The sequence below is a fragment of the Danio aesculapii genome, chromosome 22, assembly GCF_903798145.1.
Source record: "Danio aesculapii chromosome 22, fDanAes4.1, whole genome shotgun sequence".
In the NCBI taxonomy this organism is placed as follows: domain Eukaryota; kingdom Metazoa; phylum Chordata; class Actinopteri; order Cypriniformes; family Danionidae; genus Danio; species Danio aesculapii.
The window spans coordinates 12,557,789-12,583,415 of record NC_079456.1 but is presented as its reverse complement, the minus strand read 5'-3'; the positions used below and the strand labels follow the sequence as shown (position 1 = coordinate 12,583,415).

General features: G+C 35.5%; 1 protein-coding gene across 2 annotated transcripts in view; it reads left to right on the top strand.

The window, feature by feature from the left end:
* The window catches only part of ptpn4b (protein tyrosine phosphatase non-receptor type 4b), a 64,480-nt gene that overhangs the window by 24,195 nt on the left and 14,658 nt on the right, over positions 1-25,627 (top strand). Inside the window, exons 4-15 of one of the 2 annotated variants that reach the window (XM_056447864.1) lie at positions 81-123; positions 219-297; positions 2,916-2,960; positions 3,058-3,110; positions 6,695-6,815; positions 7,972-8,059; positions 9,455-9,543; positions 9,628-9,691; positions 10,597-10,769; positions 12,825-12,893; positions 17,374-17,508; positions 19,116-19,271. In XM_056447864.1, coding sequence (XP_056303839.1) covers positions 81-123; positions 219-297; positions 2,916-2,960; positions 3,058-3,110; positions 6,695-6,815; positions 7,972-8,059; positions 9,455-9,543; positions 9,628-9,691; positions 10,597-10,769; positions 12,825-12,893; positions 17,374-17,508; positions 19,116-19,271 — 1,115 coding nt within the window. Of the gene's footprint in view, positions 1-80; positions 124-218; positions 298-2,915; positions 2,961-3,057; positions 3,111-6,694; positions 6,816-7,971; positions 8,060-9,454; positions 9,544-9,627; positions 9,692-10,596; positions 10,770-12,824; positions 12,894-17,373; positions 17,509-19,112; positions 19,272-25,627 lie in introns of both variants that reach the window. The other variant, XM_056447863.1, reaches the window with a different exon arrangement.

The window sequence follows — 25,627 nt, the reverse complement described above, 5'->3', positions numbered from 1 at the left end:
GTGGTGTGTGTGCGTGTAAAGTGTCCTTGATTTCACACACGCTGTGCTCTACTTTGGTTGTTGGTGTGTGTGTGTTTCAGAGGTGGCTGGATCCAAACAAACCTGTTAGAAAACAGCTCAAAAGTAGGCCATGTTTTAAAATTTAAAGTGTTTTTTAATTTATTATTTATTCATGCAGATTATTGAAGTGAAATGTTCTGATGGTATTTAATTTGAAGGGCCGTCTCCGCATAATCTAAGGTTCAGGGTGAAGTTTTTCGTGGGCGACCCTGGTAAATTACAGGAAGAGTACACAAGGTATGTTTTTTACATGTCTCTGCATTTGAAAAGTAATATACATGATATAATATAATTAAATTACTTAATTTAAATCTTTTCTAATTTTGGGTTTGCAAGTTGATATGAATTTAACAAGGATTATTTGACTAGATTTGGTCCTATATCTTTAATTTATAGACTGCCTTTTTAACTGCTCTGTCAATAATTCATAATAAGAGCTGTTTAATAGCATGAATTAGGGCTGCACGATATTGGAAAAATTTGACATTGCGATATTTTTTTCTCTGTGATACATATTGTGATATAATATGTTGCAAAATAGTTTCACCAGATGACTTAAATAGCTCTTTTTGCAAAGACTTAAGATTGATTGGGATGATTTTATAGGGGATTGAAATGTAAATATATTTTATATAATTTATTATATACAGTTGAACTCAGAATTATTAGCCCTCCTTTGAATTATTTTTTTCTTTTTGAAGTATTTTCCAAATTATGTTTAACAGAGCAAGGAAATTTTCACAGTATGTCTGATAATATTTTTTCTTCTGGAGAAAGTCTTATTTGTTTTATTTCGGCTAGAATAAAAGTAGTTCTCATTTTTTTTAAAAACCATTTAAGATCAAAATTATTAGCCCCTTTAAATTATATATTTTCTCGATAATCTATAGAACAAACCATCGTTATACAATAACTTGCCTAATTACCCTAAGCTGTCTAGTTAAACTATTTAACCTAGTTAAGCCTTTAAATGTCACTTTAAGCTGTATAGAAGTGTCTTGAGAAATATCTAGTCAAATATTATTTACTGTCATCATGGCAAAGATAAAATAAATCGGTTATTAAAGATGAGTTTTAAAAACTATTATGTGTAGAAATGTGCTGAAAAATCTTCTCTTATCTCTCCGTTAAACAGAAATTGTAAGTAAGTAATGTGTATTTATAGAACGCATTTATTTTGTATGGTCATACACCCAAAGCGCTTCACAATCATGAGGGAAGTCTCTTCACACCACCACCAGTGTGCAGCATCCACTTGGATGGTGCGACGGCAGCCGCAGGACAACAGCGCCAGTGCGCTCACCACACACAGTTATTAGTGGAGTGGAGAGACAGTGATAGAACCAGTTCAGTGGATGGGGATGATTTGAAGGCCATGATTGGTATAGGCCAATGGAGGGAATTTGGCCAGGACACCGGGGTTACGTCCTTACTCTTTTTACGGGAAGTGCCATGGGATTTTTAATGACCACAGAGAGTCTGGACCTCGGTTTAACGTCTCATCCGAAAGACGGCACCCATTCACAGTATAACGTCCCCTTCACTTTTACTGGGGCATTAGGACTCGCACAGACCACAGGTTGAGCGCCCCCTGCTGGCCTCACTAACACCACTTCAAACAGCAACCTAGTTTTCCCATGTGGTCTCCCATCCAGGTACTGACCAGGCTCAGACCTGCTTAGCTTAAGTGAGTAACCGGTCTTGAAAAATTGGGGAAAAAAATAAACAGGGGGGCTAATAATTCTGACTTCAACTGTTCGGTGGACATATTTCATATTATTTACTCATAAAAATGATTTAACTGCACATTTGGAAATGTTTGTTCTATAAAAGTAAAAAAATCAGTTGAGGAGACTTTGAATTTTGATTTCTTCATTTGAGCATTAAAAAAAAAAAAGTTGAGTTAACTTAAAATTTCAAAGCAAAGAAATTTTGAGTTTACTAAGCTTCAGTGGTTGAAATTGTGCCAAATCATTTCGTAAAGTATTCTTGATTTAAACCAGACTTTTCAGTCAACTTAAAAAAAATAATATTAATTTGGCATACCTTCAACCACTGAAGCTTGATAAATCAATTTCTTTGCAGCCGGTTGTTTATTTTTTTACAGTGTAGTCACAGGCCTTAAAAACACATGCAGATAATTAGCTTTCACTCTATTATGCTTAAATTCTGCAGTCTTCACTAATCTCATGTGTTTTGACCTGTGGTTCCTGGTCATCTAATCCCTACTCAACATTGCATATCTTGATGCTCAAACGATATATCGTGCAGCCCTAGCATAAATAAAAGCTGGGATGATAATACAGTCTCTAAATAAAAGGCTTATTTATTAACATTTTAGATAATATTGTTTAGATTTGCTTTAATTTTTGCTTTTTATTATTTATTTTATGTTTTTTTTCTTCAGAAAGTGGCATGTTGTAATTCTATAAAACGTTTGTAAATTGTAATTGTATTGTTGTTGTTATTATTAATACTTAATACTATTTACTAGTTGGTAGTTTTATTTAGTTTTTCTTATTTTAATACTATTTTTGTTTTGTATTTATTTTTGCATTTTTTTTCACTTCTGTAATTCGTTTTGTTCTTTTGTTTGTTTGGCTGTTTTATTTTTGTGCATGTCGTTTTTTGTTTGTTTTGTCTTTCGTTTGAGCTTTTCTCTTTCGTTGCGTTTCATGTTTTATTTAGTTTTAGTGTTTTGTTTTCATCTTTTGTTTTGCATTTTCGTCTTTTGTTTCGTTTTTTACTAGTCAAATATTATTTTAATCAGTATTTTATCCCTGTATATAGTGTAAAAATAACACATTTTCTCAAGCTAAACACTTAATACAGGTGATTTACTTTGTAAATTGCAGGTATTTGTACTTTCTGCAACTGAAGCAGGATATTCTGAGTGGCAGGTAAGCATAAACATCATGTTCAACATGTAAAATTGTGTTATTTTTTTCCGAAATTTTAATCTCACATAGCATCTTCAATGTTTTATCTCACCGCTAGGCTTCCTTGTCCACAAAATACTGCAGTTCTTCTGGCTTCTTATGCAGTTCAGGGTAGGTATTACAAATGATTTATTACTTCTCATCAGTGCTAAAATTTATAAAAGATGTTAACCAAAGAATTTGAAATGCAAAAAATGTTACAAGAAGTGCAGCTTTAGATAAAAAGAAAACAAAAGGCATGTGTTTGAAAGTGTTAAAAATGTAATCTATTATGACAACTGTATTATTTACCAATTATAATGTTTTACGCATGAATTTGAGCTCATGTTTTGAGGAGCTGTTTGTAAACTCTCCGACCTGCAGTTTTGTTTTGCTGATGTGACATAACAGGACAAACACTGTACACTTTGCCAAATAGTTCATGGTTTTCCTTTTGTCTCTTTCCTGTCCCTGTCTGACCCATTTCCAGTAATAAAGCTGGAAAATGTGTCTAGCGCAGATTTATTACATAATTAACAATCTGTTGTAGTAACCGGACATGTTTCAGACAGAACAGCTGCTGTGTTTCGAAAAATATCTTCATGTTTGTTTGTTTGTTTGTTTATGGTATAGAAATTGCAGACAATTGTTCTGCATATGAGAAGAGAAGATTAAATGAAAGATTTGAAATGTACTTGAATTCATTACCAAATGAAATGCTTGAATCAGTTTTTTATTATTTGTAATTTTAAAAATATTGTGTTTTTATTATTAAATCACTTGAGTGTTGTTTCAGTAATGTTTAAGTAAACTGTTTTAGGAAACTGTATTGTCTAAAATGGACAAATAAACCAAAACTACCAGCAGGTGGTGAAAAATCCTAGTATTAATGATAATTCATCAAATTGCTCATTCAAATGATTTGTACAAAAACAGATTCATTCAGGGACAAATCTCAACAGTGTTGCTCTGAGATGCAAAAATGCTGTGATGCACCCATATGGAATTTTGACAGATACCGATAATTGATAACTCTTTAGATTTGGAGGCCAATTTCTGATATATAAGTCGATTCAATTTAAATATACAGATTTCTGCTTGATTTCAACAACAAAAGGCAAAAGACCATTAAGAAACAAATGGCCCAAACAGAATCTGCTGACATTTTTAGATGTTTCTGTGCAGAATGAAAAAAACCCTGTATTTATGCAGATTGATTTTGGGAGTATCATAACTAAAAACTTAATATATGAAATAAAAAACAATGCCATTAACTTTTATTTCATGTTTAAAATGCAAATGCAATTAGATTCACTTATTTGGTAAACAAAGCAAGTCTCTCATATAATATAACTACTAAAAGACAAAAAATATTAGGCCTACTTTACAAACTGTATTGCAAATAAATCAACTGAACATGTTCATATTAGTCAGTAATATTACTGAAATGAGTTTAAAAACAGAATAAAAATAAATGTGCACACATTTACACAAGTAAGCTAATAATTTCTGTGCACGTGTTTGGGCGTATTAAAACTCTTTACATTTGAAGGCCATTTTGTGATATATTAGCCAATCATATATAAATATTCAGATTTCTGCATGATTTCAACAACAAAAGGCAAAAAAAAAACAATTAAAGGCAAAAGACCAATAACCGATAACTGTTTAGATTTTGTGGCCAATATCTGAAATATTAGCTGATAAATATACAGTTTTCTGAATGATTTCAACAACCAACGGCAAAAAAAGACAGATAAGTCTTTAGATTTGGAGGTCGATATCTTAAATATTAGCTTATAAATATACAGATTTCTGCTTTATTTCAACAACAAAAGGCAAAAGATTAATAAAAGGCAAAAGACCAATAACTCTTTAGATTTGGAGGCCAATAATTGAAATATTAGCTGATACATATAAATATACAGTTTACTGCATGATTTCAGCAAAAAAAGGCAAAAGACTGATAACTGATAACTTTTAAGATTTGGAGGCTTATATCTGAAATATCAGCCGATAAATATAAATGTACAGTTTTCTGCATGATTTCAGCAACAAAAGGCAAAGAACCAACAAAAGGGAAAAAACTAGTAACTCTTTAGAATTGGAGGCTAATATCTGAAATAGTAGCTGATACATATAAATATACAGATTTCTGCATGATTTCAACAACAAAAAGCATAGGACCAACTAAAGGGAAAAGACCGGTAACTCTTTAGAATTGGAGGCCAATATCGAAAATATTAGCAAATGAACATACAGTTTTCTATATGATTTCAACAACAAAAGGCAAAAGACGGATAACTCTTTAGAATTGAGGGCCAATATCTGAAATATTAGCTTATAAATATACAGTTTTCTGCATAATTTCAACAACAAAAGGCAAAAGACTAACAAAAGGCATAAGGCCGATAACTCTTTAGATTTGGAGGACAATATCTGAAATATTAGCAGATAAATTTACAGTTTTCTGCATGATTTTAACAGCAAAAGACCAACAAAAGCCAAAAAACTGATAACTATTTATATTTAGAGGCCTATATCTGATATATTATCTGATAAATATGCATGATTTCTACAACAAAAGGCAAAGGACCAACAAAAGGGAAAAGACCGATAACTCTTTAGATTTGAGGGCCATTTTCTGAAATATTAGCCGATAAATATAGATATACAGTTTTCTGCATAATTTCAACAACAAAAGGTAAAAGACCAATAAAAGGCAAATACCAATAATCAATAACTCTTTAGAATTTGAGGCCAGTATCTGAAATATTAACCAATAAATATATACAAAAATAAATATGTTTTCTGCATAATTTTAACAACAAAAGGCTAAAGATCGATAACTCTTTAGATCTGGAGGACAATATCTGAAATATTAGCCGATAAATATACAGTTTTCTGCATGATTTTAACAGCAAAAGACCAACAAAAGGCCTAAAACTGATAACTGTTTAGATTTAGAGGCCAATGTCTGATTTATTATGCGATACATATACAGATTTCTGCATGATTTCAACAACAAAAGGCAAAAGACCGATAACTCTTTTGATTTAGAGGCCAATATCTGAAATATTAGCCGATAAATATACAGTTTTCTGCTTGATTTCAACAACAAAAGGCAGACACAGAAGGAGCAACTGATTTTATTTTTAAAACTTTATTAATAAGCTGATCTTTTCTATGGCCAACTTTCTTTTATATAAATAAAATCAACTGCCTGACCTAAAAGAAAATACATTAAAAAAACAACCAAATCAATTAACCAAAATCAAAATATCGGTAAAATAATAAATAATTTAAAAATGGCAGGCAACAAGCATGTGAAATGGTTCAACCAGCAGAAATAATACATGATTCATCAGCTTAAGCAATATTTGTTATCGAACCAAAGACGATAACATTAAAAATAAGCATATGTCAACCGATATCTAAAAGGCCACTGATATATTGTGCATCCCTGCAAAAATTTTCTACTCCTACTTTTTTTTACTATTTTCACTTGCAAAACAGATTTAAAAAGTGTCTATTCCATCTTAAATTAGTGTATTAACGAGCCCTTAAAACCGAAAGTCCCTCTCTTAATGACTGGGATGTTAAATCATTCTTTCAAACAGTTCATTTGGTTCGTTTAGAAACTAAGCAAGTGGCTGTGTTAATGAATGAATCATTGAATTGTTGTGGCTTGTGTGTCTGTTTTCTGTGTGTTTCAGCTGAACTGGGAGACTACAGTCACTCTGAGCATTTGTCCGGCTATCTGTCGGAGTACAGCTTCATTCCCAATCCTCCGCAGGACTTCGAGAAGGAGGTCGCCAAACTTCACCAAGAGCACAAGTAAGCGACGCGACGTCATCCGTGGTGTTAAATACACTCACAAACATTCATGCACTTCCAGTTTGGGGAAATTTAATTTAAAAAATCACTTGTAATAAAGCAGTTGCGCTACAAATAGTCCAGATACAGTTGAAGTTAAAATTATTCACCCTCCTGTGAATTTTGTTTCCTTTTTAAAAATATTTCCCAAATGATGTTCAACAGAGCTGTAATGTGAAGTGGGATGCTGACAAGGGAGGTGCGGATCCAAATGCAGTTTTATTGAGATCATGGCCATAAAGTTGTGGCCATAAAACAGGCGGATGGTCAAAAGGCAGGCAGCACGCAACGTAATCAAACAAAACAAAGCGAGGGTCAGAAACAAGGCAAGGAAAACGTGTCGTAATGTTCACAATGACAGTATAACAAGACTCAGCCATGTGTGTGTGTTTGAGAGGTGTATAAATAGTCTTTGTAATTAGTCCTCAACAGCTTCTGCTGTGTCTGTTTGCAGTTATAGGGGATCTAGGCCAGATGTGTGAGTGAAGTGCCTGACTGGAACTTGTAGTCCATATACCAGTGGATTTGTAGTTCTTTAGCGATCTGCCAGGATTAGATCGCTGGTGATTGTGACGAGCAAGGAATTTTTCACAGTATTTTATATGATATTTTTTCTTCTGGAGAAAGTCTTATTTGTTTTATTTCGGCTAGAATAAAAGCAGTTTTTAAATTTTTAAAAAACATTTTAAGGTCAAAATTATTAGCCCTCTTAAGCATTATTTGGTTTTTAACATCTAATAAACAGATTTTTTTTTCTCATGTTTTTTTTTTATTGTTTTTTTCCCCAGCATTTGTACCCAATCAATTTTGTAATGTATTTGTAAAATGTATTTAGGTGTGGTAACCATAGTATATCCAGAATAACTGTCCTCCAGTCTGTTGATTACAAAAAAATGATGAATCGGCACCTCGGGTGTGCATTATTTTCTAACAATTCAATGGACCATTGTCATTTATTCTCTATATTTAACTGAGTGTCGGAGGAGACGGAGAAACAGAGGCTCACATTTGAACACACACACACACACACACACACACACACACACTCACAGATTTGTGAAACAAGGAGGTTGATTGTTTGTGGATGTTGGTGATTAAGTCTGTCCTTCTGTCGCAGTGGACTCACACCAGCTCAGTCCGAGTTTAACTACTTGAATGCTGCGCGGACGCTGGAGCTCTACGGCGTGGAATTGCACTATGCTCGGGTGAGTGACTGTTTTGTTTTTTTTGTTTTTTAAGTGTTTTATTTTTAGAATTTTTGGTTGTTTGTTTTTATTTCTGCGTTTTAGTATTATTATTTTGCATGTTTTGTTTTGTGTTTCGTATTTGTTTTTGTTTGCTTTTTTGTATTGTTTTTGTTTTAAGAATGAGTATTGTGGGGTGTGTTCAGCTTTTGCAGCTTGCATCGTTTGTTTTTTTTCTCATTAATGCAAAATAATAATTTACGTATCATAAATAAAAAAAACTAAAATTAACTTAAGTTAAATACATTTTCAGGTTAATTTTTAAATTAAGTTAAATTTAGTAAAAAATTTATTTTATATATAAATATTTATAATAAATATTTACTTTATTACTAATAACACTCAAACAAAAAATGTAAATGTAAATGTAATGTTCAGGTTTTTTGTGTGTTTTAAGTTAGTTTAGTTTTAGTTTTTGTTTAATTTTGTTTTAGATTTTTTTAAAGTTGTGTTCAATTCTTTATGTATTTTGTTTTTGTTTTTTTATTATTGTTTTGATTTTGTGTAATATTTGTTTTTAGTTCTGTTTTGTCCTTTGATTATTGATTGTTTTTGCATTTTGTTTATCTTAAATATTTTTCTTTTTTTTATATTTTATTTATTTATTTTTTTTAAATATTCAAACACAGCGACTTACGAATTTGGTCCAACAAACATTCACCCAACAACTGACAATAAAATATACAATATACAAACAATACATACAGAAGTAAAATAATAATAATAGAGAAATACAATAATATTATACAAAAATACGAAAAGAAAATAAATAATAATAATAATAATAATAAATTAAATAAATGCAAAAAAGAATAAATAAAAATAAAAACAAAATACTGACCTTAAGTTTTCATCTAAATTAGTCTAATCCTCTTCAGTTTAACTGTATCCTGCAGAATTTATGTCTTTAAAACAATCAATGAAAGGTTGCCAGATTTTATAGAATTTGTCTCCATTTTCTTTACGGAGAATCTGATTTTCTCAGTTCCAAACGTTTCAATATATCCCTCATTAGATGTGTATATGTAGGAGCAGCTTTCAGTTTCCAGTTTCTTAAATATTTTTCTGAATAGTTTTTTCTGTTTATGTTTTACCTTAGCTTATTTTATTTTTTCTTCCTTTACTGTTTATTTGATTGTATACTAATAAGAACAGTTAGGTTGATTTATATCATACACTTATGAATTTGGTTTGTTCAAAGAGTTCAAGACTGCTTACCCAAAAAATACAACTTAAAATGATATAACATCAAGGAAACAATGAGGAACAATAAGAAAACCTAGAATCTGAGCAGACTTTATAATGGAAACTTGTGGAAACTGGATTTTTTTTCTCTCTTGATGATTTTGATTTCAGGACCACTGTAACACAGAGATTTACGTTGGAGTTTTGTCCGCTGGCATCTCGGTCTATAAGGACAGGGTACGAGTCAACCACTTTCCATGGTGAGAGAAAAATCGGTTGTAGATTTTGTTCAAGTGAAGGGATGCGGATACGGATTCTCACATCACCTCTTTCTGTTGTTTCAGGTTTAAAATTGTAAAAATATCTTTTAAATCGAAGCAGTTTTTTATACAACTTAGAAAAGAACTGGTAGGTGTGAAATTACTTCTTTTTTTCATTTCATGTGTCTTTATTGTTGGACAGACTGAAATGATTCAATGTTTAGAGAATAGTGCAAATAGCAATTCTTTGTGTGTGTGTTTAGTGTTGTTTTTAATGCTTTATGAAAATGGAAGTTAAAGTTTGGCATTCATATATCTTAAACAGAAATTCTATTTTTTTCTTCTTTCTTTGCAGTATTTAAAATCAATGCAAAATAGTAAATATGTTATTTAATAAAAACTCCAAAAAAAAGTTTAAACAATTTGCACAATGCATTTTTCAAATGAGCTTTTAAATGCTGACATTTTTTTTATGTACTAATTGATATCAACTATTAAAATTTTTTTTTTTTATTGGATTCTATTGAATTAACATTTAACATTTATATGATACATTTACAATATATATATATATATATATATAGAGAGAGAGAGAGAGAGAGAGAGAGAGAGAGAGAGAGAGAGAGAGAGAGAGATACATATATGATATGTGTGGATAGATAGATAGATAGATAGATAGATAGATAGATAGATAGATAGATAGATAGATAGATAGATAGATAGATAGATAGATAGATAGATAGATATGTATAGATAGATAGATATGTATAGATAGATAGATAGATATGGATAGATATGGATAGATAGATAGATATGGATAGATAGATGTATAGATAGATAGATAGATAGATAGATGTATAGATAGATAGATAGATAGATAGATAGATAGATAGATAGATAGATAGATAGATAGATAGATAGATAGATAGATAGATAGATAGATAGATAGATAGATAGATAGATATGATATGTATGATATGTTTACTGATATATTATAGGGGATAATTGTCAGATCTGCTTATGTTTTGTCTGTCTTTGGTTGTGCTTGTCCAGACTGAGTGCAGAGAGTCTCTTCTGGGCTTCAACATGATGAACTATCGGGCCTGTAAGAACCTGTGGAAGTCCTGTGTGGAGAACCACACGTTCTTCAGGCTGGAGCGGCCCGTTCCTCCAGAGAGAAACCTCTTCCTGCACTACTTCACCCTCGGCTCCAAGTTCCGCTACTGGTCAGAGACACTCAGTCTTCATTCAGTCTGTGTGTGGGTGCGTGTGTGCCTTTGCGTACGTGCTTTTGCGTGCGAGCGTTTGCATGCATGTATGTGCACGTTTGCGTGCATGCTTTTGCATCCGTGCGTTTATTTGATTGCGTGCATTTGCTTGCTTGCGTGCGCTTGCATGCATTGGTGTGCATGTCATGTGCACAAAGACACATTTGTTTTTCAAAGACGTGTGTTTGCGTGCATGCGTTTGTGTGCGTGCGTTTATTTGTTTGCGTGCATTTACGTGCGTGCGTTTGCGTGCGTGCGTTTGCGTGCGTGCGTTTGCGTGCGTGCGTTTGCGTGCGTGCGTTTGTTTGCGCTCGTATGTTTGCTTGCGTGCGTTTGCGTGCGTGCATTTGTGTGCGCTCGTATGTTTGCTTGCGTGCGTTTGCATGCGTGCGTTTGCGTGCGTGCGTTTGCGTGCGTGCGTTTGTTTGCGCTCGTATGTTTGCTTGCGTGCGTTTGCGTGCGTGCATTTGTGTGCGCTCGTATGTTTGCTTGCGTGCGTTTGCATGCGTGCGTTTGTGTGCGCTAGTATGTTTGCGTGCGTGCGTTTGTGTGCGCTCGTATGTTTGCTTGCGTGCGTTTGTTTGCCTGTGTTCGCTTGCGTTCGTGCATTGGTCTGCATGGCTTTGCACAAAGATGCATTTGTTTTTCAAAGACGCGTGTCTTTGCGTGCATGTGTTTGCGTGCGTGCGTTTGTGTGCATGCGTAAGTTTGTTTGTTTGCGTGCGTTTTTGCGTCCATTTGCTTGCGTTTGTGTGCGTGCATGCATGTGCACGTCTTTGCGCAAAGACGCATTTGTTTTTCAAAGACGTGTGTCATTGCGTGCGTGCGCTTGCGTGCATGCGTTTGTGTGCGGGCGTTTATTTGTTTGCATGTGTTTGCTTGCGTGCATTTGCGTGCGTGTGTTTGTGTGTGCTCGTATGCTTGTTTGCGTGCGTTTGTTTGCCTGTGTTTGCTTGCGTTCGTGCGTTGGTATGCATCTCTTTGCACAAAGATGCATTTGTTTTTCAAAGACGTGTGTCTTTGCATGCATGTGTTTGCTTGCGTGCGTGCGTGCGTAAGTTTGTTTGCGTGCGTTTTTGCGTCCATTTGCTTGCGTTTGAGTGAGTGCATGCATATGCACGGCTTTGCGCAAAGACGCATTTGTTTTTCAAAGACGTGTGTCTTTGCGTGCGTGCGCTTGCGTGTGTGCGTGCATTTGTGTGCGTGCGTTTGCTTGCTTGCGTTTGCTTGCTTGCGTGTGCATGTCTCTGCACAAAGAGTTTTTTTTTTTTTTTTTTTCAAAGATGCATGTCTTTGCGTGCGTGCGTGTGTGTGTGTGTGTGTGTGTGTGTGTGTGTGTGTGTGTGTGTGTGTACTGGAGCAGGCCGGACATTTATAAGCTGAACTTTAAGGAAGAATCATCCAAAACAAAACATTTATTCGCTTGTTAAGTGTGATGTCACGCGAAGCGGCTTCCGGGTCCAAGCGCTATATCAAACTGTATGGGAAGACTCATCAAATGGTAATAATAAACGTTTACAAAACGTTGTAATGCTTTCGAAAATATATGTGTGTGTGTGTGTATACATGTATATGTATGTCCATGCCTAATATCAGAAGGCCAGAAAGTGATTAATTTTTTTAGAAATTGTTAACATTTTGGTATTTGTGATGCAGCAAGTCCAGAAACTGTTGTGTACACCATGATTTAATACTGAATTCACTTTGTGTCATATGACTAAGAAGGGGTCATAAACAAATATTTTCTCAATTCAAATGAGTAGCAGCTTGGACCCAGAAACAGTATTCAATATGTCACCGATACGTCACGACTTAACAAGCAGATTCTCCCTCAAGTGGTTCCAAACCAGTTTTTTTTTTCAGTTGTTTAACCTTTGTTGCTTGCAATCAGTTGCTTTTTGTTCCTTGACAAATGTTCAAATGTTCAATTCTACACTATTCAATAATGAAAGCAGGCTAAATCTAGTAGACACAGTTTATAGTGGACATCTCTGTGTTTGTGTGTTTGCGCAGCGGGAGGACGGAGGCTCAGTCTGTACAGTATGGGAAGGAAAGAGGCAACAAGAACAGAGTTTTTGCACGGTAACACACTTTATAAACACTTACAGTGTGTGTGACAAAACAATGCATATGTCAAGGGTTATGTGTGTGTGTGTGTGTGTTTAATCTGTTAATAAAAATACATTTTTGGGGTATCAGGTTAAACTAAAAATGAAAAATGTACATGATTTAACAGACATTTTCTTCATTTTCAATGTTCAGTTTAGTTGCTTTTTTCTAGTAACAGAAGTGTTTAATGTGTGTGTGTATGTGTGTGGTTTTAGTATGCAACAGTAAGCCTGGCACTGTAGTTGATACTGTGGTGTTGTGGATGTTTAAAGGTCATTGATGCTAGTATCTGCTGGGTTTGATAGCAGGGTTTGTGAATGTGTTTGGGTGGATCTCCTTCGTCTCCATCTCTGGAGTGTTGAGTGTCAAGTGTGTGCGCTGCATGTAGTGTTTGTGTGTGTATTTGTTTGTGTGTGCGTGTGCGTGTGTGTGTGTGTGTGTGTGTGTGTGTGTGTGGTTGTTTTTCTGTGCGTGCATGTAGGTTGTGTATGTACTAGAGTGTGTGTACTGTGTTTTGCATGTGGTGTGTGTGCATATTGTAGGATGTGCGTGTTTTGTTCTGTGTGTAGTGGTACTCGTGTAAGAGTGTGTGTGTGTGTCTGTGTGTATTGTAATGTGTGCATGTTTTTCTGTGTGTCACATGTGTAAGAGTGTGAGTTTATTGTAGTTGTGTATGTGTGTGTTGTTGTTTGTGTGCATTTTATGTGTGTTTGTGTGTGTGTGTTATACTAATGTGTGTTGTGTGTGTGTGTGTGTGTGTGTGTGTATATTGTAATGTGTGCATGTTTTTCTGTGTGTGTTGCATGTGTAGAAAGTGTGTTGTAATGTGTGCTTTTATGTGTGCGTGTATTGTAATGTGTGCATGTTTTTCTGTGTGTGTTGCATGTGTAGAAAGTGTGTGTGTGTGTGTGTGCTTTTGTGTGTTGTAATGTGTGCTTTTATGTGTGTGTGTATTGTAATGTGTGCATGTTTTTCTGTGTACGTTGCATATGTAGAATGTGTGTGTGTGTGTGTCTGTGTGTGTGTGTCTGTGTGTGTGCTTTTATGTGTGTCTGTGTATTGTTATGTGTGCATGTTTTTCTGTGTGTGTTGCATATGTAGGAAGTGTGTGCATGTTTTTTTGTGTGTGAGTATGTGTTGCATATTTAGAAAGTATGTGTGTGTGTGTGTGTGTGTGTGTGTGTGTGTGTTTTGTAGTTTGTGTGTGTATTGTAATGTGTGTATGCTTTTTCTGTGTGTAGTGTGTGTTGCATATGTAGAGTGTGTGTGTAGTCTGCATGTTTTTCTTTGTTTTGGTGTGTGTTTGTCTTTGTGTATAGTGTGGGTGTATGTAATGTGTGTGTAGTGTGGCTGTATGTGATGTATGTATGTATGTGTGTGTGTAGTGGGGGTATATATAATGTGTGTTGTCTGTGTGTGTGCTTGTGTGTGGGTGTATATAATGTGTTAACTATTGTACACATGTATAGGCCATCATAACAATGACAACCCACTAGCCAGGACATTTTACTGCTCCTCACTTGTTTTAAAGGCTGCTAAATCAATCAGGAGATGGTTTTATTTGTGTCTGTTGATTGGCCCATGTTTGTGAGAGTTGGGTTTAGGGGTAGGCCACAGAAAATATCCTTAACCTGATTAAAAAAACAATGAAAGTCAATGCAATGTCCTCATTAGGATAAACAAATGTCTTTGTGCAAGTGTGTGCATATATATAGGGTGTGTGTGTGTGTGTGTTTATATGTATATGTAGGGGGTGTGTGTGTGGTCGGATGTTCTGAGAACAACACCCAAACACAGGAAGTGATGCGGGTTTGTGAAAGTTGTGCGCACGTCGTGCACATGTTCGTAAAAAACACATTCGACAGCAGCAGCGCTTGAGTGAAGATGCTGAGGCTGAAACTCAAACTGCACTTTATGGTTCATCATACTTCTAGGAGGTATTTCTTTTCTCACAACTGCAACTTTTCATGTGACGCTTTTGAGGAAAGTAGATATTAGAGCTTATTTTGTGTCGTGTGAACGAACAAAGAGTGTTTGTTGGTAAACGTGTGTTTGTCTGGCGCAGCGTGATTGTGTGAGGTTAGCGTAAGGTAGCAGAAAATGGGGTTTTGTAAATTCGCATTGTGTGTTTCAGGCAAAGAAGAGATGTTGTATTTTGGTGTCAGCATCATATTATATTGACGTGGTTTTATTTACATAAAGAAAAGAAAATGTAAATATAAGGGAAATGATTTTTGTGTAAAACTAAGACTTGTTCTGACCTCTTAATGAAAAGAACACTTGGCCAACATAAATTGTAATATTTTTATAAACTATTAGGAACTTAATTACTAACAAAACAGTTCGAAGGACAGTATAGAAGTCTAAAAATATCAAAATGACAACGAAAGAGTATTATTATACAGGTAAACATTATAGCTTTAATTTAAAAAGGTGTTTTCAAAACATTTCCAAAATAAAGGAAAAGGAAACCAAAACAACCAAACAAAATTCTATTTGATTTTACCACATCACATACAGTACTTTTGCATAAGGTACACATACAGTACTGTCCTATCTAGTATTGTGAAAAGGCAAAGCTGAAAATTGCATGTTGATGTTTTAGCTGACAAAGTCTATGGTTAAAGCGCCACCCCGCGGTCAAAAGCTGTCGGCGCATTTACTGCCGCAGCGGCAGAGTGAACATATTGAAGTGTTAACATCTGTAAGTATACGAAAAGTAGTGCGTGTACAAACCGAACGGAATCGAAAAGAACGTTTGTTTGTAAATTGACACAAATTTAACTTGTGTTTTCACTTTTCACGAAAGAATGCCTTTGTGAATGTGTTTGTTGGTATATTGATACAATTTTTTTGTAAAAATGCGTATCCACCATTTTGGTTACATGATTCTTATAAAGTATTGCATCCTTGAGGATAATCAGCCATTGAGGATTATCTTAGTGGGGCTGGGCGATTTGGCCTAAAATAAAAATCTCAATTAATTGAACAATGTAACTTGATTACGATTAATGAGCGATTATTTATTTATTTTATTTTTTGCCCTCATAATTCACTGACAAGTTTTGTACAGTAAGTATGCTCACATATTACAAGTGAAAGATTTCAGATTCTGAATTATTTCTTGATTTTAAAATAATTGAAGGAAACTACGCACACTATCTATGATTTTTTATTGAACATCAACGTTAAACAACTGAAAATAAAACACAGATTTCCTAAAAACAAACTTTTCTTATAAAAAGTGAAAATAAATAACTTTTGGAAAACAAAATAAATCATTTTGAGAAGTACGCAGGTATGCAACCGCGCTAAGGTTGTGCTGGACTATATGCGTGCGCTCGACGCAGAAGTATAAATCAGTCTTAACAGAGCGGGGTTACGTGACTCCACATGCGCTAGAGAAGGTAATCGAAAAAATGGACCTGGAAAACCTAGGTCGATTATAGGTTCTGAATGTCCATTTTGATTACTTTTCGATTAATCATGCGGCACTATTTCATAGGAGTTTTTTTTTATATATATATTTTTTTTCTAAAAACATTTATGGTTTTCAGAAGTTATGAAGCTCGTAACAGAAATTCAACGTTATTCATTCCGATTTACAGATCTTTTGTAAAAATATTAATACCTTTTAATTTACAGACACATCAAGTAATAGTATTATTTTTGTGGCTACTCTCTGTCGGGGAACACGTGCTAATCCGCGCATTTAAAATTGAAGATAATCATTCAATAATTACAGCTGTTTGCGAAGCTTCTCAGTGAGCTATGGCTCTTTGTACTATCTGAAAGCATGTTCGAATCTGAGCTTCTGGTCGGGAATCCCACATTTAATAATGTTTTTGCCCCATAAATGATCTTAATAATATGAATATTATAATAACATAAATGATGCCCCATAGATGATCTGCGAATTGAATGTGTTTCCAGGTCACCAGGTAAGCCTCTGGTCAGGAATCCCACAATTAATAATGTTTTTATTTTATTTGAATTTTTCTTTCATTTGAATGTTTGACATATATATTTATGCAAGATGATGTCATAGTCATGTTTTTATTAGTTACGCTGAATCAACAAAAGCAGGTAAATCTTCTGTTTATCTACCATCTGCTATTGGGATTTCCTGGGTTTCTTCTTCATGTGTGTTTGGCGTTTCTGTGCAAGAGCGCCCTCTAGCCTTTAGGTGGAGATTTTCTGCTGGTCACATAACTGTGCTTCCAATTTGTGTATGGCGATTTTCATTTCGATAAATCGGTTTGAACCACAAATTCAGCTGAAATCCTTGTTTAATTTTATACTGTAGAAAAAAATGAAGCCACCATTGTGATCCGAACAATTCTGATCTTGTTTCACATTGAGAATTGACTTGCACATTGTTTTCTGTAGTTTTGCTTGATGGGCCAGGTTGTTGCCCCGTAAATGATCTTCTGTGAATCGAATGTGTTTCCAGGTCACCAAGTAAGCCTCTGGTCAGGAGACTGATGAGTGGTTTGGACTGGGAGACCGTCAGCAGGAATTCCCTCCCGGACGACCGACTGGAGACTCAAAGTCTGCCGAACCGCTCTCCGCCAGACTCACCAGATCAGTGAGTTCACAAACACGCACACACACACTCCATGAGTCTATGGCTTAGCACTCAGTATAAATGATGCACAATTTGTGTCTCCCATACCGATATTGGCCGATAAATGCTTGTTTTTTAATGTTACCTCTCTCAACCCAAAAAGAAAAAGATTGGTTGTCTGTTGTATTTGTTTGTATTTAGTGTTTTAATCAGGGTCTGTAGAAATCAGATCATGATTAATGCTTTATTGCCTATATATCGGTTATCATCTTCTAAATATAACGATTTGTCAGTTTTATATTGTTATTTGTATTTATTAGACTATGTCCTGGATATCAGCTTGTAAATTTTAAGATTTATGGATTTCAAAATTAGATTTATATCAACAGGACTAAATACTGGTTATCAGCTTCCAAACCGATATTGGCCGATAAATGCTTATTTTAGTGTTACTGTTATCGACCCGAAATGAAAATGATTAGCTGTATTTGTTTGGATTTTGTTATCACTGTCTTTAAAATTCATATCAAGATTTATATTAATTGTCTATATATCGGTTTTCAGCTTCCAAATATAAAGATGTATTCGTTTCATACTGATATTTATATTTTTCGTATTATATGCTAGTTTCAGCTTGTGTTGTAATTTGTGGGTTTCATAGTGATATTTGTATTAATTGAACTTAATTAGTTATCAGATTTCAAATAATTAGTTTTGTCAGTTTCTTATCAAGATGTATATTTATGGCTCTATATATGTGCGGGTTATTGGCTTCCAATTAAAAAATATATTTTCATATCGAAATTTATATTTATTAGCCTAAATATCAGTTAAGTTTGTGGGTTAGCACACCATATTAGTGACACACATTATAGGTTTTCCATCTTCCAAATACAATGATTTTCAGTTTTATGTTGTTATTTAAATTTATCAGACTATATCATAGATGTCAGCTTGTAAATATAAAGATTCATGGATTTCATAATGATATTTATATTAACTGGACTATATACTGGTTATCAGCTTCCAAACCGATATTGGCCGATAAATGCCGATTGACCCTATAAGAAAACGATTAGTTATAAGCTGTTTTTGTTTGGATTTATTTTTTTTTTAGGAGCATCTTTAAAATTAATATCAAGATACATATATACTGTATAGTCTATATATCGGTTATCAGCTTCCAAATATAAAGCTTCCAAATATAAAGTTTTATATTGATAGTGATATTTAAAAGATATATGCTAGTTTTTAGCTTTTAAATATGAAGATTTATGGGTTTTATAATGAAATTTATATTTATAGAACTATATATCGGTTATCAAATATAAAGATTTATCGTATTCGTATAGCGATGTGTATTTATAACCTTATATATCTGGGTTATCAGCTACCATATATCAAGATTTATCAGTTTCATATCAAGATTATATTTATCTGACTAAATATCAGTTATTCACTTTCAAATATAAAAATCTATCAGTTTTTATTCGTGATGTGTATTTATTAGCATATATCTGTTATCGGCTTTCAAATATAATATATCTGTTATTGATATAGGTCAGTATTTCCATAACGGTACAGTTCCTGCTTAGTATATGTTGGTAATTTGTTTCTTTCCTCAGCAGTAACTCAGTGTTTACCACTGAGGGGGCTCGGATCAGGCCATCTTCCATTGGTCACTTGGTTGATCATGTAATCGATGACTCGCCATGCCAGACGTTCACCAATCACAAGTCGGCGTCCTCCACGCAGGCCAACAGCATCAGCCTGGACTCAACACCGTGAGTTTACTTTTTTTTTTTTGGTCAGAAATAGTTAGCATGTTAAACGCTATTTCATACTTTAAAGCATTTTAGGAAAGGAACTAGCACATTCTACTTTGTGATTATGACACTGACATAGTATTATTGTTTTATTTTTGAATGCTAGATATTCTTACAGTAAAATCTGTTACTTAAAGTTATACATTTATATAATTAGCTTATTAACTAATTAAAAACATGTAGTGTTTGTAATTGGAATATATTAGGTTTTAAAATGCTTGCAATAAGATTTGTTTCTTTTTGATGGATTAAATGATTACAAATGATTCACACAGTGGACGTTAAGCATTCATAATTCAAAAAAAGGTAAACACTGTAATATTTGACATGGTTGATGTTCTAGTATTTTCTTGCACAATGTGCAAAATTGAAGGTTATACAGGAAATAAAAACGATACAATATATTTAGTGGAGTTTATTTCTTTAGAAGATTTCCCTATTTAACTATTTGTTTAATTGTTTTTTATGTTTTTTTTTTGTTATTCTTTAAAAAACAAATACATTTAACTACTGCATTCAATTAATTGTGCAAGTTTATAGTATGTGTGTGATGTTCACAGACATCCATTTACATCCATTTGTTTTTTTTATTATCACAAAACAGGGTTCAACACTAGGGATTTCTTCTGCTGGCCCAGGTTTTACTTACCCTGCCAATATTTTCACTGGCCCCACCAAAAAAACGTTAATAGCTATATCTTAGCCACATTTTTTTTAAATAATATGTCAAAAGCCAAACATAATTGTATCAGCATAACTTTTCTTTAAATACAACTGACTATTTAAAAAATTATAATTGTGATAAGACTAAATTAGAAAAAAAAAAAAAATATATATATATATATACTGTTCCTATTTACTGTTACCTTTTATGTGAAGCTGCTTTGACACAATCTACATTGTATAAGCACTATACAAATAAAGGTGAAATTGAAAATTGAAATTGAAATTGAAATGGAAATATATATATATATATATATATATATATATATATATATATATATATATATATATATATATATATATATATATAGATATATATAGATATATATAGATATATATAGATATATAGATATCGCCTCGCAGCAAGAAGGTCGCTGGTTCGAGCCTCGGCTGGGTCAGTTAGCGTTTCTGTGTGGAGTTTGCGTTCGCGTGGGTTTCCTCCGGGTGCTCCGGTTTCCCCCACAGTCCAAAGATATGCAGTACAGGTGAATTGGGTAGGCTGAATTGTCCGTAGTGTAGTCCCAGAGATGGGTTGCCGCTGGAAGGGCATCCGCTGCATAAAATATATGCTGGATAAGTTGGCGGTTCATTCCGCTGTGGCAACCCCAGATTAATAAAGGGACTAAGCCGAAAATAAAATGAATGAATATATATATATATATATATATAGATAACAAAAATATACACTTTAATTTTGACACCCACAGACATTGTCACCAAATATAAATCAGAGAGTTTAGACTTTCTCATACAGAGCCTCATTTCCATTGTCATGTTTAGTAAAATCCATCTATTGAATTAATCAATCTATTAAAAAAACCATTGGCCAAAATTATTCATTATAGGCAGTTGAATGCTGATCTTTCTTTAAGGTGTCAGTGCAGAAATGAACAAAACAATAGGCCTAATACAGAATAAATATGGAAAAATTATCAGATGGGAATTTCAGTCAATTTTCCTAACGGATAAACAACTCTCGGTAATACGTAATTCGTATTTGACATGAAACGCACATTTACCAGTAGGAATGACATCATAATTCTCATAATTCTCTCTTCATATAGCCGTAAATATGGTTGTTACACAACATAACACACTGTGATATAGCCTGGTCCATTATATTGTTTGATCGTTTTGCTTTTTTCACTACAATCAATCCGCTCCAGCCTCATTCAGGCGATCTCAGACCGATTGATTTGATCCGAGCGCAATTGAAGGATTCAAATATGCCAAACGAACCACGCTAACTGGGTCATCAGGCAGTCCTTATTGTCGAGCCCTGCAAAATGTAAAGTAGTTTTGGTAATGCTTATGCACACAATGTAAAAAAAGACAAGACGTGTTGTTTACATTAAACAATTAATATTTGCATGAAGTACTTGCATAAAACGGTGAATAACTTCAGTGGTTTTTGCAAAAAGAAAAAAATTATATATTTTTTAACATTGTCTTGTACGGCGCGCAAATTAAAGATCTCAAAGCAAAATAATAATAAAAATAAAAATAACCTGAATATAGTGTAAGCATGACATTTTTACATTAATTTTCACTGTAAAGTTTTATGTAGACCAAAATTTCTTTTAATAATTTGTAAAACAAGTTACATTAAAAAACAGCGTCAGAAATATGTCCATCTGTTTATCACAAACAATAATAAAATACAATATTTACATGAATTCTAAATGCTCCCAATAAAGTGCTATTAAATGTTGTAGTTTTTGTAGTCTTAAACTTTTCTTTATACACAATGTTCTTTAAAGTGACCACTTCTACTCACCTCAGTATTTTTTAATCATTTATCATAATTTTATCGGTTCAAATGTTTTTTGTCGATTTATTTCAGGCTGTTGTGACCAATAAACCACATGTATGTTTCCTACAGTGTACAAGTTTATATTTGCACACACACACACACACGCACACGTGTGTGTCCAGTAAATTCCACTCTGCTTGGTTTAGTAGTCCTACTCATCTATTAGAAAGTGTTTTGTTGGACAGATTTCTAGATTTTGATCTGCAAGCGCTGCATTTTCAGCACACAAGGGCTGGACTGACACACTTTGAGTCATCAAAGTTTCCGCTGTGAAGTGTTGTTCTTATTTTTAGCACAATGCCGTCGACACACACTCTCGCTGACAGCCTGAGGTTTAATATCGTGTGACCACACACCTCTGATGAAATGACACAGTGCTGCTTTAATGCCGTTTTCACACACATTTCAGCCTGAAAAAGAAACGGCAAGTGCTTGAACGGGGAAAGTTGCTTTGGGCTTTTGTGGTGGGCACAGTTCAGTGTTACGCTGGCATGATACAGATGAACCCAACGCCATTTTTCCAGTGGAATGAACCGTGACCACGCATTTCCTTTCTCAGATTGTGTGTCGATCTCATTTCACAATGTAAGAATTTCCGAATCTAGGCTGTCCAGCGAGCTTTTGATTCATCTTTTCTGCAGTTTTTTGCGTTTGATGCGAGGTTGTTTTGTCTTTTTCTATGAACTGAGAGTGGGGTAAAAGTAAAAAGGAAGGTCTGCGTTTACAGTCAAATGAAAACAACAAAAAGGTCTGGAGATGATTCTGTATGCAAATATATGTTGGGAAGGTAAAGATCAATCACAGTTCTTATGTAATGGTAGTGTTTTCTGGAACTTGCACTCTGATCTCACTGTTTTCGTCTTGAGTTTGCGTCTTGGAATTCTAAATATAAACTTGCCGTTCTGAGTTTACGTCTCGCAGTTGTGAGTTTACGTCCTGCAGTTGTGAGTTTACGTCTCGCAGTTGTGAGTTAACGTCTCGCAGTTGTGAGTTTACGTCTCGCAGTTGTGAGTTAACGTCTCGCAGTTGTGAGTTAACGTCTCGCAGTTGTGAGTTAACGTCTCGCAGTTGTGAGTTAACGTCTCGCAGTTGTGAGTTAACGTCTCGCAGTTGTGAGTTTACGTCTCGCAGTTGTGAGTTTACGTCTCGCAGTTGTGAGTTAACGTCTCGCAGTTGTGAGTTTACGTCTCGCAGTTGTGAGTTAACGTCTCGCAGTTGTGAGTTAACGTCTCGCAGTTGTGAGTTAACGTCTCGCAGTTGTGAGTTTACGTCTCGCAGTTGTGAGTTAACGTCTCGCAGTTGTGAGTTTACGTCCTGCAGTTGTGAGTTTACGTCCTGCAGTTGTGAGTTAACGTCTCGCAGTTGTGAGTTAACGTCTCGCAGTTGTGAGTTAACGTCTCGCAGTTGTGAGTTTACGTCTCGCAGTTGTGAGTTTACGTCTCGCAGTTGTGAGTTTACGTCTCGCAGTTGTGAGTTAACGTCTCGCTATTGTGAGTTTACGTCTCGCAGTTGTGAGTTTGCGTCTCGCTGTTGTGAGTTTGCGTCTCGCAGTTGTGAGTTTGCGTCTCGCAGTTGTGAGTTTGCGTCTCGCTGTTGTGAGTTTGCGTCTCGCTGTTGTGAGTTTGCGTCTCGCTGTTGTGAGTTTGCGTCTCGCAGTTGTGAGTTTGCGTCTCGCAGTTGTGAGTTTGCGTCTCGCAGTTGTGAGTTTGCGTCTCGCAGTTGTGAGTTTGCGTCTCGCAGTTGTGAGTTTGCGTCTCGCTGTTGTGAGTTTGCGTCTCGCTGTTGTGAGTTTGCGTCTCGCTGTTGTGAGTTTGCGTCTCGCAGTTGTGAGTTTGCGTCTCGCAGTTGTGAGTTTGCGTCTCGCAGTTGTGAGTTTGCGTCTCGCAGTTGTGAGTTAACGTCTCGCAGTTGTGAGTTTACGTCTCGCAGTTGTGAGTTTACGTCTCGCAGTTGTGAGTTTGCGTCTCGCAGTTGTGAGTTTGCGTCTCGCAGTTGTGAGTTTGCGTCTCGCAGTTGTGAGTTTGCGTCTCGCAGTTGTGAGTTTGCGTCTCGCAGTTGTGAGTTTGCGTCTCGCAGTTGTGAGTTTACGTCTCGCAGTTGTGAGTTTGCCTCTCGCAGTTGTGAGTTAACGTCTCGCAGTTCTGAGTTTACGTCTCGCAGTTGTGAGTTAACGTCTCGCAGTTGTGAGTTAGCGTCTCGCAGTTGTGAGTTTGCGTCTCGCAGTTGTGAGTTAACGTCTCGCAGTTGTGAGTTAACGTCTCGCAGTTCTGAGTTTGCGTCTCGCAGTTGTGAGTTAACGTCTCGCAGTTGTGAGTTTACGTCTCGCAGTTGTGAGTTTGCGTCTCGCAGTTGTGAGTTTGCGTCTCGCAGTTGTGAGTTAACGTCTCGCAGTTGTGAGTTTGCGTCTCGCAGTTGTGAGTTAACGTCTCGCAGTTGTGAGTTAGCGTCTCGCAGTTGTGAGTTAGCGTCTCGCAGTTGTGAGTTAGCGTCTCGCAGTTGTGAGTTAGCGTCTCGCAGTTGTGAGTTTGCGTCTCGCTGTTGTGAGTTTGCGTCTCGCAGTTGTGAGTTTGCCTCTCGCAGTTGTGAGTTTGCCTCTCGCAGTTGTGAGTTTGCGTCTCGCTGTTGTGAGTTTGCCTCTCGCAGTTGTGAGTTTGCCTCTCGCAGTTGTGAGTTTACGTCTCGCAGTTGTGAGTTTGCGTCTCGCAGTTGTGAGTTTGCGTCTCGCAGTTGTGAGTTTGCGTCTCGCAGTTGTGAGTTTGCGTCTCGCAGTTGTGAGTTTGCGTCTCGCAGTTGTGAGTTTGCGTCTCGCAGTTGTGAGTTAACGTCTCGCAGTTGTGAGTTAACGTCTCGCAGTTGTGAGTTAACGTCTCGCAGTTGTGAGTTTACGTCTCGCAGTTGTGAGTTAACGTCTCGCAGTTGTGAGTTTACGTCTCGCAGTTGTGAGTTTACATCTCGCAGTTGTGAGTTTACGTCTCACAGTTGTGAGTTAACGTCTCGCAGTTGTGCGTTTACGTCTCGCAGTTGTGAGTTTGCGTCCCGCAGTTGTGAGTTTACGTCTCGCAGTTGTGAGTTAACGTCTCGCAGTTGTGAGTTTACGTCTCGCAGTTGTGAGTTTACATCTCGCAGTTGTGAGTTTACGTCTCGCAGTTGTGAGTTAACGTCTCGCAGTTGTGCGTTTACGTCTCGCAGTTGTGAGTTTGCGTCCCGCAGTTGTGAGTTAGCGTCCCGCAGTTGTGAGTTAGCGTCCCGCAGTTGTGAGTTTGCGTCTTACAGTTGTGAGTTTGCGTCTCGCAATTCTGGGTTAACTTCTTGCAGGTGCGAGCTTATGTCTCGCACTTCTCTGTTTACGTCTCGCAGTTCGGGGTTAACATCTCACAGTTTTGAGTTTCCGTCTCGCAATTTTGAGTTTACGTCTCGAAATTTTACGTTTATGTCTCGCAATTTTGAGTTTACGTCTCGAAATTTTACGTTTATGTCTCGCAATTTTGAGTTTACGTCTCAATTTTAACTTTGTCTCGCAATTTTCATTTTACGTCTCAGTTCTGGGTTTACGTTTCAGTTCTGGGTTTTTGTCTCGCAATTTTGAGTTTACATCTCGCAGTTCTGAGTTTATGTCTCACAGTTCTGGGTTTGCATCTCGCAGTACTGAGTTTAAATCTCAAATTCTAAATTTAAATCGCACACATTTTAAAGTTAAGTCTCACTCTTCCAAGTTTACAATTTGCAATTCTGATTTTACTATGATTTTTTCTATGATTTTGAGTTAAAACAATTCTAA